Raw genomic sequence first — 12,365 nt, 5'->3', positions numbered from 1 at the left:
CTGATTGCCACTGTGCTCCCTAGTTCTGTCAGTGACAGGTGTTGGAACAGTATACCACTGCAAACAGCTTTGGGATGGAAGGTAAAGGTGGCTGACTTCTGACTCTACCACCTTCAATTATGCTGGTTGCCTATTGGGAGGGGTGTGGCTAGGGCTTGTTTTGTCCCTTGTGGCAGTGGACAGAATTTAATCACCTTTTGGAACACAATTGTTAAACTGGAACAGAGGGAGTACAGGCAGAAAGCAAGTATCAATGGTTTTAAACGGCGTCTGTCTCTGTGCAACTCTCCTGACATGAGGCAGTGAGACGCGTTATCGAGAAGGCCCGGAAAGTGGCTAAGTGCGTTTGACACACGCCAACTCCCTGCCTCCACACTGGATAATTGCATTGTCAACTGTTCAGCGAGGTGGCAGGTGACACTGCAGGCCGATTGATTGTCCCGCATCGCAGCTCCCCAGACTGTCAGCTCCCCAATCGATGGCGTTTACACAAGACACCGTAACTGCATCTGTAACTAATTCCAGTGTAAAACTCCCCGGAAGCTGCTGCCCCTGCCCTCCTGTAGGCTCTAGAAGGTCCCAAGACTTGCCTTTCTCCCCAGGCTCTAGTTTGGTTGGGAGCAGCAGGTGAAGTCAATGGTTCCTTTTTTGTGGTTTCAGGTTCCAGGATGTTCCTGCCCCCAGTAAACGGGCATCTCCAGTTTCTCAATCGATCATTTGATCAATTGATTAAATTAACACTGATTTCCCCCCCCCCCATGGTCCAGGAAGAAATGAGTTTATGGGAGAAGAGTCATTTTCATAAAATTTAGAATTACATGTCATTTCTGTACTTAACCCTCTCCCACTCTGTTCCAAGCATTCACTCGAAGGAAGGGAACTCTGCCAGGAACTGTTGACCATCAGACTTAGTTAGCCAGCCATTTTTTGTTCTTTTCGTCTGGAGCAGAACCATAGCAGAGGGGCCTCCCTGTTGACCGGGAGCTGTTCTGGATCATCTTGGAAGTCCTAGGGACCTAGTTGTTCCCTGCACAGCGGTAGCAGGAGCAGACTGGCTGCTCTTCTCAGAGCTGCATGGAAGGGGCCAGCGACTTGGAAAGGAGCTGTCTGTGCCATCTTGCTTCTGAGTACTGGCTTGGGATATTCCAGCAGCTGAGAACATAAAATGACTGTGGAGCCTTCCTCTCCAAGATTGAGGAGGGGGGCAAGCTGGCAGGGGTGCTTTCGGTATAAAAACGGCTTTATGGCCGTTTCTTTTTATTATGATTCTGCCAGAAGTCAGCAAGTGACATTTCATTAAGAAAATAAAGTTTAATGTGCTGGGAAGGAGGTTGGAGCGGGTTGGGGCAAGTACCAGAGTAAAATTGGTGGTGGCAGCCTGCTTGGAACACCTGTGGGGATAGGGAGAGGTTTCCCACATCTGTCTCAGCTGGGGGATAGAATCAGTGTCGGAGTAGACTGCTCGGGCAAGAGGCAGAAAGGCCTTTTCCTTAGCTAACAAGGTGTATCATGCTGCTAAAATGGGGCAAGACTGTTGTTAGGTTTCTCTGGGCACTAACCAACCAGGCCTGGCCTTCCTTCTGGAGCAGTATTGGCAGGATTGAGCCAGCACTGCTGGGATGTTGTTGGGAGTCAAGCTTGTGAGCCTGGAAGGTTTCAGTCTTGTGGGGAACAGTGTCGGTACAGTACATCATAGAATTGTGTAAGAGCTGGATGGACACGAAGAAAGGGCCAGGTGTGTGTAAGTACCCCGAGGAAGTCACCACTCAGAGCACCTGGAGAATGGGACCAGATCCTGAAATGTTCATACCAGGCCAGACAGGATGACCTCCAAAAGGCTGAACGAATATTGGAGGTGAAAGGTCATATTCCTTTAGCAAGAGGAAAGTCTTCACCTGTTGGGGCTTCCTGGCAGCTTTGATTTCTCTGGCCACGGGAAACACCTTAGCCTTAGAGGTACTAAAGAACCCTTTCATCTTCCCCACCCACAAAGCAGGGCTAGGGAGGCTGAGCAGGGAACATGAGGCTGCCGATGAGCTGCATATACTTGGGAGTGGGGGCTGGCAGGGCTTGTGGGGTGCAGGCTGTAAATGAACCTGATAGCTACATTCTGATTGATGGTGGAGTTTGTCTCCCAAACTGTCAGAGGGTTTATAGAGGTGCCACTCACCCTCAGGGTGGGAATTGCTTGTCAGGACACCTAGCTGTGAATAGGAGACAGAGCTGTAACTTGGTGTTTTCTCAGCTTAATGGCTCTGCTGCTGACCTGCCTGCTGCCTCAAGTGTGTCAGTCCCTCTGGGTAGGTGCCAAATGAGGACTGTCAGGGAAGGTGGATCCTAGGCCGACTAGCTTCTGGGGTGGATGGGTGGGATCTCAGACTCTAGACTGAAGGGGTAAAAGGGATGAATCAGGAAACAGGTACTACTTGAAAGTGTGTCCTGATGAAGTGTTCAGCATGAGTGCAAGTTGTTGGATGCCTAGGACATAGCATGCAGTTTCTGTGTCTGCACACATAGGGTCTAGAGTGAAGGAAGGATGTGGAGTAGACATGTTGACTTCACTGGGAGCCACTGGTGTTTATGGAACAGGGAAGAGGAGTTGGCCTATATGGTTAAGTGGGATGAGGCAGGAAGCAGACATTTCTGAGATCACTGGGCAGAGCTCTAAGCTATTCCTCAATGTAAGAGATTCCTTTGCTGGTCCTTTTGGGCAGCAGAGTCCTTCATCTTCCTTTGTCGCTAGCAGAACTGCTGAGATCCACTGGGACAAAGATGTAGGGGAAGCTCTTTGATCGCTGATCTTGGCCTATCAGGATGTATGGTTTGGGGAATCAGACCACCTGGCATATGAAGCAGGCTTGGTGAAGCCTTGGTAGTTCACCCTTCACTCTAGCCAAGAGTCTGCCTTTTGCTGGGCCAAATGCCTCCTGGGGATGAGCAGCCTGTCTAGCCCTCAGCCTGCCCTGCCCTGCCCAGCCTAGCTGCCTTCATGAGTGCTGTGAGAGGCAGGTGTGCATGCCGATTCTCCCTCCTCTGTCCCTTTCTAATCCCTTTCTAACTACACTTGTCCAGGAATCTGGGCTGTGTGAGGTGGAGATGAATAATTAATGTCAGGCGCTTCAGACGCCAAATATTTGAACAGCTGCCTGGTGTTTTTGCTGGCAAAGGACCTGGTGGTCCAAATCAGGATGTTGGCTGGGGAAGGGGGGTCCTACTCTGTGGCTCTGATTGGCCTTGGCCAGCCTTTTCTTCTCTGATGGACCTCAAGCTGGACAGTGAGACAGAGGGAGGCTCAGGTCATAGTCGGGAGTGACCTTCTGGGACCTGAGTTTCTCTACCCTCTTTCTGCTCTTCCTGGAACTAGAAGACAGGTGTATACAAGGCTAGTTACAGTGCCCTCTAAGAACCTGACATGGTGTATGATTGTGCCAGTTTATAACCAGAAACAACATGGAGCTGCACGCAGTATTTTAAAAGGTGAGAGGGGACAGAAATAGAGTCATAAATACCTGAATGCTGTCAGGCACTGGTGGCGCATGCCTTTAATCCCAGCACTCAGGAGGCAGAGGCAGGTGGAGCTCTGTGAGTCTGAGGTCAGTCTGGTCTACAGAGTGAGTTCCAGGGCAGCCAGAGCTACACAGAGAAACCCTGTCTCAAAAAAACAAAACCAACAACAACAAAAAGACTTGAATATCTGTTTGTAAATATTTCTGTCTAGCCTTGGACTTAGTTCTAAGCAGAAGGAGCACCTTTGGCCTAGTTCTTGGCCTCTGGCCCTTCTAACACTCTGCTTCCCACAGGCTCCGGCTTCGTCATGTGCAGTGGCAAAGAGAACCCAGACAGTGATGCTGACCTGGATGTGGATGGAGATGACACTCTGGAGTATGGGAAACCGCAGTATCCTTGGAACAAAGTGGGGCAAATCAACAATAACAAAAGTAGCTGGTGCCTCTAACTGGGTCATACTCTCGGAGCTAGTCTCAGCTCTGGGTCAAGGGTGCTCCTGAGAATTCAGAGCCCTTGTGGCCTACCACAACCTTGGATCTATTGTCCTTGACCACCATGTCAGATACACAGAGGCCGATGTCATCCCTTGCACAGGAGAAGAGCCTGGTGAAGCCAAGGAAAGAGAGGCACTCCGGGGTGCAGTCCTAAAGCAAGTGTGGGCAAAGGCCTGGGCGGCTTCTGTGGAGGGATGGCTGCAGGCAGGGCTCAGCTGTCCTCACTTTGTTCGTTCTCCTTCCTTTCCTCTAGTGGCGGCCCCCCCAGCACCCGCATCACACCTGAGTTCTCTAAATGGGCCAGTGATGGTAAGTCCTGACCCAGACTAGCTGGCCTGGGGTTGGGAGAGGACATCTTAGGTGGCGACGAGTGAATCCCAAGCCCTCAACTGTGTTGTTGCTCATCTAGCCAGGTATGAGTTGAACTTTTGTTCCCACAGAGATGCCATCCACCAGCAATGGCGAAAGCAGCAAGCAGGAGGCCATGCAGAAGACCTGTAAGAACAGTGACATTGAGAAGTAAGTGTGGTTGGCTGGGAGAGGGGCCTTTGCTAGTAGGAAGGCCTGCTGCCAGGGCTTCTGGCCCTCTGAGGACAGCTCAGTCCTGCTGCCCTGGGCACACAGCCGGCAGTGAAACCCAGCTGGTGCTAAGTGTGACTGTGTGAATTGATCACTGGGCCATGGCCCTGGGAGCCTGAGTGGAGAGACGAGCAGTCCTTCCCTGCCTGCTCTAGCTGCCCCCACCCGTGGAATGTGATGTATGGCCACCCAGCCCAGCCAGTGCATTTGATTCATCTCCAGTTTCTGTTTCTTAATCGGGAGCTAAATTGGTTTCATTTTTCTTGTCCCGGGTGGCGCTTGCAGCAGGTTTTAGGCAGGAGCATTGGGTCTCATCACTTCCAGTAGGAATTTTTGGCCAGGGTCCTCCAGCAGGAGAAAAGGAGATCCATTGTTACTTTACTCGAGGCTGCTGGACAGGGCCACAGGATTTAATATCAGCTGGCCATCTTGCTGCCTTTCCAGAAGCCCCAAAAAAGGCCAGTACTGGCCCCAGGAAGAGCTATTGTCCAGTCTAGCTTCCTAGAGTGACTACAGTTGGTCATTGCTTATCTCCCTGTATCTACCCCTCCCTCCAGCTGGAGGCTAGGTTGCCTGGGGTTAAAAGGTAGCCTCTTCATTCTAGGGCCAGTGTTCCATCTTGCCTCCTGCCAGAAGAGTGGCTCATAGGCCAGTGCAGGGCTGGGTCGGTGGCCTGGGTCACCTCCCATTTGTTTCCCTCCATTTTGTGTTGTCATAAATTCATTCCAGCCCGTTGTGCTTGATCAGTTTATCTCGGCCGGGGCCGCAAGTGCTGCTGGCATGATGTATGGGCCGCAGCGCAGGGCCCGGCTGCCCATGAATCACCGCAGCTGCTCCGTGTCAGCGCCGGAGCGGGCCATACGGATTCGGTGCAACCAGCTTAGGGAGGGGGGGGTGACGTATGGATGTTTATTTAATAATTCTCTCCTACTCCAGCTGAGCAGGGCGGGCGGGGCTGTAAGGGGCGCCTACCCTCGTCTGGAGGGGCTGCTCATAAATCAGAAAGACAAGATCATTAATCAAGGATGGCGCCCAAGGGGGAGGTAGGGGCCAGAGCCAGTGGCCATCCATGTAGGTGCTACCCACCCAAGGCTGGGGGAAGTCAGCATTTCTGTCCCACCTGTGAGCACAGCCTTGAATGGGTGGGGCACTCTAGGACAAGGTGGGGACTGCTTGCTGCTTTATAGAGATCTCCATTGGGTCAAGATCCACCAGGATTGATGTTCTTAGGTCCCCATGACCTCCTCATTCACCAAGTCCGGGTTCTGGCCCTGGGCCCATTTTGTATCCAGGGAAGGGAAAAAGCCCATCTCTGTTGAGAAATTACCAACCATCCAGATAGGGATGGCATATAGAGTGTTGAGTAAAATGCCAGAGAAGGAGCTAGCTCTGTAGCTGCTAATGAGGGAGAAGTGGGTGAAGACTTCCCAAAGGCTGAGGTTGAGCAAGGAGCTCCAGGGAGCCTACCAGTACTAAAAGGAACTGGCAAAAGCTTTCTCAGTATCTCTGGAGAAGTGGGGTGGACAATTATGAGCCTGTCACGTACAGCCACTAGGGAGTCACATTCTGTATTGCTGCTGATGTCCTAAAAAAAAAAAAATTAGAGATTGAAATTTGTTGTACATTAAATGTTACTACTACCAGCTGGGCATGGTAGTACATTTCTGTAATCTCAACACTCCAGAGACCAAGAAAGGAGCATTGTAGCTTTGAGGCTAGCCTAAACTACATAGTAAATTTGAAGATAGCCTGAGGTATGGCATGAGACACCATCTCCAAAGCATAAAACAATAAATATGTTTTCATGACACTCTGTATAGTCCATTTTGACCATTGTGTCCTGTAGTCACAGAGCACCTGTAAGTTCTGCACTTTTGTGAACACATTGTCCCCATGCTAACCAGAATACTGTCCATTCCCACACTGTTACTGTGTGATCCCACCGGAAGCCGCTTGTACTGCAGTCAGGTCCTGATGGAGTACATCTTTTAAACCTCCACCCCAGGTTGATCATGACTTAACCAGTTCCTGCTGCTGGCTGGAGAAGTCTCTTTTCTCACTTTTGACCTGCTTGCCTCCCAGGCATTGTATGGGCTCTCAGGCTACTTGGCCTTCTTGGATTCTACTGCCTTAGCCTGGGGACTCTTGTAAACATATGGCCTTGATCTGCCACAATCTGGGCAGGCTACCTGATTTCTTCACTTGTAAAATGAGCATCTTCTCACAGGGGTTTAGGAGGTGTAAATAAGATAATTATCAGTTCCTCAGTAAAAATAATCTGGCATTTAATAAGTACTTAATAAATTTTAGCTGTGCCTTAGTGGTGTCGCACCCTAAGGCACATCCCCAGTATCATTGTCTCTTCTGCTCCAGGAAGCATTTCTCTCCTTCTTGGTGCCATTGCTCTTCAGAGGGGTGGGGAGGGGAACCTCTGAGATTATCCTAGCTATTCCTTCATCTGTGCTGCTGGTTTTGTGTGTCAGGGGTTGGATCACAGGCTTGAGACTACCTAGAATAATTAGGTCCCACATTTCTCTTTTCCCTGAAGGTTAGACTGGCAAATGTTTTCTTATGCTTACATGCCCCAAGTAAGGCTTATGCCACTAGTAAATAGTCACTGGAAGATATTAGCAAGCCACCCTTGCTGAGGAGACAGACACCTTTGCTGTTAGAATGACAGGGTAAATGGGGTTGAGTACAGACCATCCTGAGAGCCCTCTGGGAAGGAGCTAATGAGAAGGATACCAGAGAGTGGGAGGAGCCTGAGTGATAAGGCAGGGCTAGTGAGTCCTGGAGAAAGAATCCAGAGAGCAGTAGAGAGGCTGAGGGAGTGGGAAAGAATAGTTTGGGGAGAGTGTTTATTTGAATCGCATAAGGATGTGGCAAGTTACTGAGGAGATATGCGGGAGACACTGAAATGTTGCAAATAAAAATGGCTTGATTGGCCTTTAGAATGTAAGTTTTGTCAGGTGCTGGCAGAATGGGCTAAAGGAATGATTACAGCAGAGAAGCATTTGTTTGGGTTAGTAAATGATCCTTAGAAACCATAAGGATGAGAGAGGTGTGGCTCAGCTTGTGGGATGTGTTCCCAGCATGTTCGAAGCCCTGGATATAATATAATCCTAGCACTCAGGAAGGGCAAGATATACATTTTTAAATGCCCTGATGAAGTTTCCTGTTTTGAGTGTTAATTTAAGAAACAAAAGGGGCTGGAGAGATGGCCCAGCAGTTAAAGAGTACTGGCTGTTCTTCCAGAGGACGAAGGTTCAGCTCACAGCCATCTGTACCAGGGCATCTGATGCCCCCTTCCATCCTTCACAGGCACAACACCCGTGCACATGAAACTAGATCTTGCTTTATTTTTCCAGACAGGGTTTCTCTGTGTAGCCCTAGCTGTCCAAGAACTCAGTCAGTAGATCAGGCTGGCTTCAAACTCAGATCCACCTGTCTCTGCCCGAGTGTTGGGATTAATGGTGTGCACTACCATATCCAGGGTGACTTTTTTTTTTTTTTTTTTTTTTTTTTTAAACATAAGGACCACTGCATGGTAGTTTGTAGTGAGAGTGGGAAGGAGTGGAGAATGAGGGCCACAGCATGGTGGTGGAAGTGGGAAGGATGCCAATAGTGGTGGCACACCCCTTTAATCCCAGCACTCGGGAAGCAGAGGCAGGCGGATCTCTGTGAGTTCGAGGCCAGCCTGATCTACAGAGCAAGTTCAGAACAAACTCCAACGCTACTCAGAGAAGCCCTGCCTCAAAAAACAAAACAAAAAAATGAATGAATGAATGAATGAGTAAAGAAAATAGTTCGAACGAGTGGAGATTGCAGAGATACTAGGAAGAGGTGACAGGCTTTCATAGCTGAGGATGATAGGAAGATAAGGGGTTGGTGATGGTTGCCAAGATTCTGGCTTAGATGATCATCCATGCAGGACTACTAGTTTTAGCTCTGGCAGGAAGAGATGTTGAGGTTTCTTGTGTGATCCTGGGTGGAGGAGACGACCTTGCTACCCCACTGTGCATTGTCTTTACAGAATCACCGAAGACTCCGCTGTAACTACATTTGAGGCCCTGAAGGCTCGTGTCAGGGAGCTTGAACGGCAGCTATCTCGGGGGGACCGATACAAATGCCTCATCTGCATGGTGAGTGGGAAGGAGTCAAGGCATGCTCTTGGTCAGCATCAGTGCCCTGTGGGTGTTAGGGAGGGTCTTGGCTATATTTGGGCTCTCAGAGAGTGAGCCTGCTTCAGTGACCCCTTCTCTGCCCACCTCCTCCCTAGGACTCATACTCGATGCCCCTAACGTCGATCCAGTGTTGGCATGTGCACTGTGAAGAGTGCTGGCTGCGGACTCTGGTGAGGAGTGGGTGGGCAGCTATTAGAGTAAACTGCCCAGATGTTCACGTCTGTAGCTGCATCTGCTTGGGGGAGTTAAGGACTCAGCGCCCCCAAGCTTAATACATTGTCTGCCCTCTCACTTTGGGTTTATTCAGTTCTCCCCTCCCTGGACTCAATGCACACTCCCTTCTTCCCAGCCCAAGAAGGCCTGGGCATATCACATGTATTGGTGAGACCCCAGATCAGAAAGGCTGGTGGTGGGTAAGCCAGACCAGGCCACTGCCCCTCCCCCTCCCATTACTACGCTCCTTCTGCTTCTGCCCTGTTCTTAGCTCGGGAGCAGCCATTAAAATGTCGCCCGGAGACAGCAATAAAAGGCCCGGACGTGGGCTCTGTGTCCTGATCAAAGGCCGCGTGTAATCTCGTTAGGGCCGAGGCAGCCACAGCTGGACCCAGCCTTGTTCTCATTACCAGGGCTCCTGCTGCGGGGCTGGCCAGGCGGTTTGATCCTGGCGTCTCCCCAACACAGGAGCATGTCTGCCTGCTCAGAGACAGCCAGTGCATCCCTAGCCTGGCCAACAAGAATGAGGTCCCAGCACAAACCGGTGCAGAGACGTGGCTGCAGGCCCAGTGCTTGTGCACAAACACAGGTCATGCTGTGTCTGACTGAGCCCTCCCCTTTTTTCTCTCTTCAGGGTGCCAAGAAGCTCTGCCCTCAGTGCAACACCATCACAGCGCCCGGAGACCTTCGGAGGATCTACTTGTGAGCTCGCCATCCAGGCAGGCCTTGCGTGGAGCAACCCCACCTGCCCCAGCCTCTGTGACAGTGAACCCCTCTCCCTTTGTACATAATTGCACACAGGTTCCCCATGTACATACATGCACATACACACCCAAACACATACAGGACTCTGGAGCCAGAGTGGAGCAGCCCTTCCTGCTTGCTTCTGACCTTGGGGACCATGCCTCTTTTGGCTGTTTCCAGTGCGGGGCAGGAAGGTAGGGATGGGGCGTAGCAGGGCAAGGCTCTTGCGATCCATCCCCTAGACTGACTGACATGCAAACACCAGACTGAAGCACATGTAATATAGACTGTGTATGTTTACAATGTTGTGTATAAATGGGACACTTTGCCCTCCACCACCTCCCCTTTGGTTGTATGGTTTTCTTTTTTTAATGACTCCTGGAAGCAGTGCCCCCTTCAGGGCTGGCTGGGGGCTCGGCCCATCCACCTCTTAAGGGACCTGCCTTTCCCTCTCCCATGGCCTCCCTCCCCTTCCCCATGTGCTCGGTGTTCAGTGGTGTATATTTCTCCCAGACATGGGCCATGTGCTCCAAGGGATATGATCCTCTCCTTAGTCTTAGCTCATGGGGCTCATTATGAGGAGCTGGGGGGTAGGGTGGAAAATGGGACCGAGCAGAAACAGAGGCTGCAGTTCGGCTGGCTGAGGGTGCCTGGCTGCCCAGCCTGCTGTTGAGGACAGCTCCTGGAGTAGAGTGCTGCTCCCAGGGGAAGTGCTGTCTCCCTGGCCCTCCTCTGGGTCCTATGGTGTGATGCTGTGTCTGTATATTCTATACAAAGGTACTTGTCCTTTCCCTTTGTAAACTACATTTGACATGGATTAAACCAGTATAAACCAGCTGCTGTCTGTGTGTGAAAGGGACCTATGGGACTGTGGTGACTGAGGCAGTTATGAGGATCGCTCTGCAGTATTATACTGGTGTGTGAAGCCGTGCAGGGGTGGTAAGGGCACCCTGGAGCATCCCAGCCGGTGGGGTGTGGGGGGGTGTCTGGGCTCCTAGCTATTGATGGGTAGGGGCTCTAGGTTAATTCCTTATCGATGCAAAATCGTCAGCTCATTAATCACAAAAGAGGTCAGAGCTTGGGGTATAGAGGGGGAATATAAGCTCTAGTCCCCGACCTAGGGCAGAAGCAGCTACAGACAAGTGGAAGAGGCTCTGGCCCACCTAAAATGTACCTCGTCACCTGCTGAGCTTCCTGGTGTGAAGCTCATGTAAAGGACTGCTGGGACTGCCGAGGGGGCACCGTGGTAGTGGGCTCCACTACCCCACACTGCCCGTGATGTAAGTGGATGCTTTCCAGACAGATGCTTAAAGGCACAGGTGAGCCCTTACCATAGAAATGTCGAAGCAAAGATGGCAGACTCAAGGGCCAGGATCCAAATTTCTTGACACATTTTCACAGCAAGATCCACCTCCCACCTTCTCAAGTCCCTGCCTTAGATAACCCACTTCAGGGATGCCCACAATATAAGGAAACTGGGCAGGTCTGGTTGGCAGCTCCTGCCTCCCTTTGCACCCAGCAAAGAAGACTCAATCTTGTTGCAACCCAACAAAGGCTCCTCATGGCACTCATGTCCTGTGCTTGGTGGCACCAGATATCCTGAGCACAGCTTCTGGGGTTTGAGATTGAGACCGCATGGTTTCCACTGTGAAGCCGCAACCCTGATGATGCCTGGGAAAGGTACCCTGCTCCAGTGGTTTGTTCTGGGCAGCCAGACTTCTTTTATGTCTCTACTCTCCCCTTCCTTGCCTCGGACTTGGTGGGCCCATGGCAGCTGCTTATCCCCACCCCAAGGGCCAAGTACTCTTTTAATAGGGAGGGCATGTTCAACACAGTACAGGCTTTCTACCAAAGCATGCCTTAAGCTGTCTCATGGTACAGGCAACACTGCCACCTGTTGGTCATGGCTAGGAATGTAACATCTCCAAGGAATGGGGGAAAGTACCTGAGAAGTGGAGGAGGTTTGGTGCCCTGCTAATAGAGTTGGCCTCTGGAGACTTGGTGTATGTCAGTCAAAGAATATTAGGAGTCTTTTGTCACCCACAGGTTTCAAAGTGCTTGCCAAACTTTGAAAGCCCTTCTCTGAAACCCTCAATCACAGAAAGTTCATTCAATCTACAAATATTTATTGAATACCTAACTTACTATGTGCCAGCAGAATGGTGAGGCCATGACTTCCAGCACAGTAGACGGTGTAACTTATGGGTACAGCCATCTTTCCAGCTTGGGGTACTGAGTGGGAGTATCCTTTAGGAAATGAAGGCATTATTTCAGTCTGAATCCCCCAACCCTGGTTCTGGCCTCCTAGACACACCCTCTCCCCCTACTGAGCATGGCAATCTTTCTGCACTCCACTTAATCTTCCTCTTAATTACTACATAGCCATCAAATTCCTCCACTTCAATGACTCCCTAACAAAGTGTGTGGCACCAGGCAGGCCCCAAATACCCAAATCCTGAGACCTCATCTGCTGTCTGACCACAAGGTCAGAGACAACTCCAAGTAACAGGCCAGGTAGGGACAGTGCTTAATGTGGAGCTTTGTCCTTCAAGAGATAGCTCTGCTCCCCAGCCTCTCTCTGCTACTTAATGTACCTTCCATTCAAGAAATGAAAATTCAAGCCAGGCATGGTGGCATATGCCTA

At 50.7% G+C, this 12,365-nt stretch overlaps 1 protein-coding gene across 1 annotated transcript in view; it reads left to right on the top strand.

Moving 5' to 3' along the window:
- Rnf220 (ring finger protein 220) overlaps positions 1–10,556 on the top strand; it is a 218,657-nt gene extending 208,101 nt beyond the window's left edge. The window contains exons 9-15 of the mRNA XM_051188578.1: positions 3,801–3,897; positions 4,070–4,156; positions 4,255–4,310; positions 4,442–4,520; positions 8,614–8,722; positions 8,860–8,934; positions 9,612–10,556. Of these exons, the coding sequence (XP_051044535.1) occupies positions 3,801–3,897; positions 4,070–4,156; positions 4,255–4,310; positions 4,442–4,520; positions 8,614–8,722; positions 8,860–8,934; positions 9,612–9,683 (575 nt within the window). The 3' untranslated portion in view covers positions 9,684–10,556. The remainder of the gene's footprint in view (positions 1–3,800; positions 3,898–4,069; positions 4,157–4,254; positions 4,311–4,441; positions 4,521–8,613; positions 8,723–8,859; positions 8,935–9,611) is intronic.
- Positions 10,557–12,365: the final 1,809 nt, after the last annotated feature.

Source organism: Phodopus roborovskii, unplaced genomic scaffold (genome assembly GCF_943737965.1).
Source record: "Phodopus roborovskii unplaced genomic scaffold, PHOROB, whole genome shotgun sequence".
NCBI lineage: Eukaryota > Metazoa > Chordata > Mammalia > Rodentia > Cricetidae > Phodopus > Phodopus roborovskii.
Note: the sequence above shows the minus strand (reverse complement) of the source record. Positions and strands in the feature narration are given on the sequence as shown.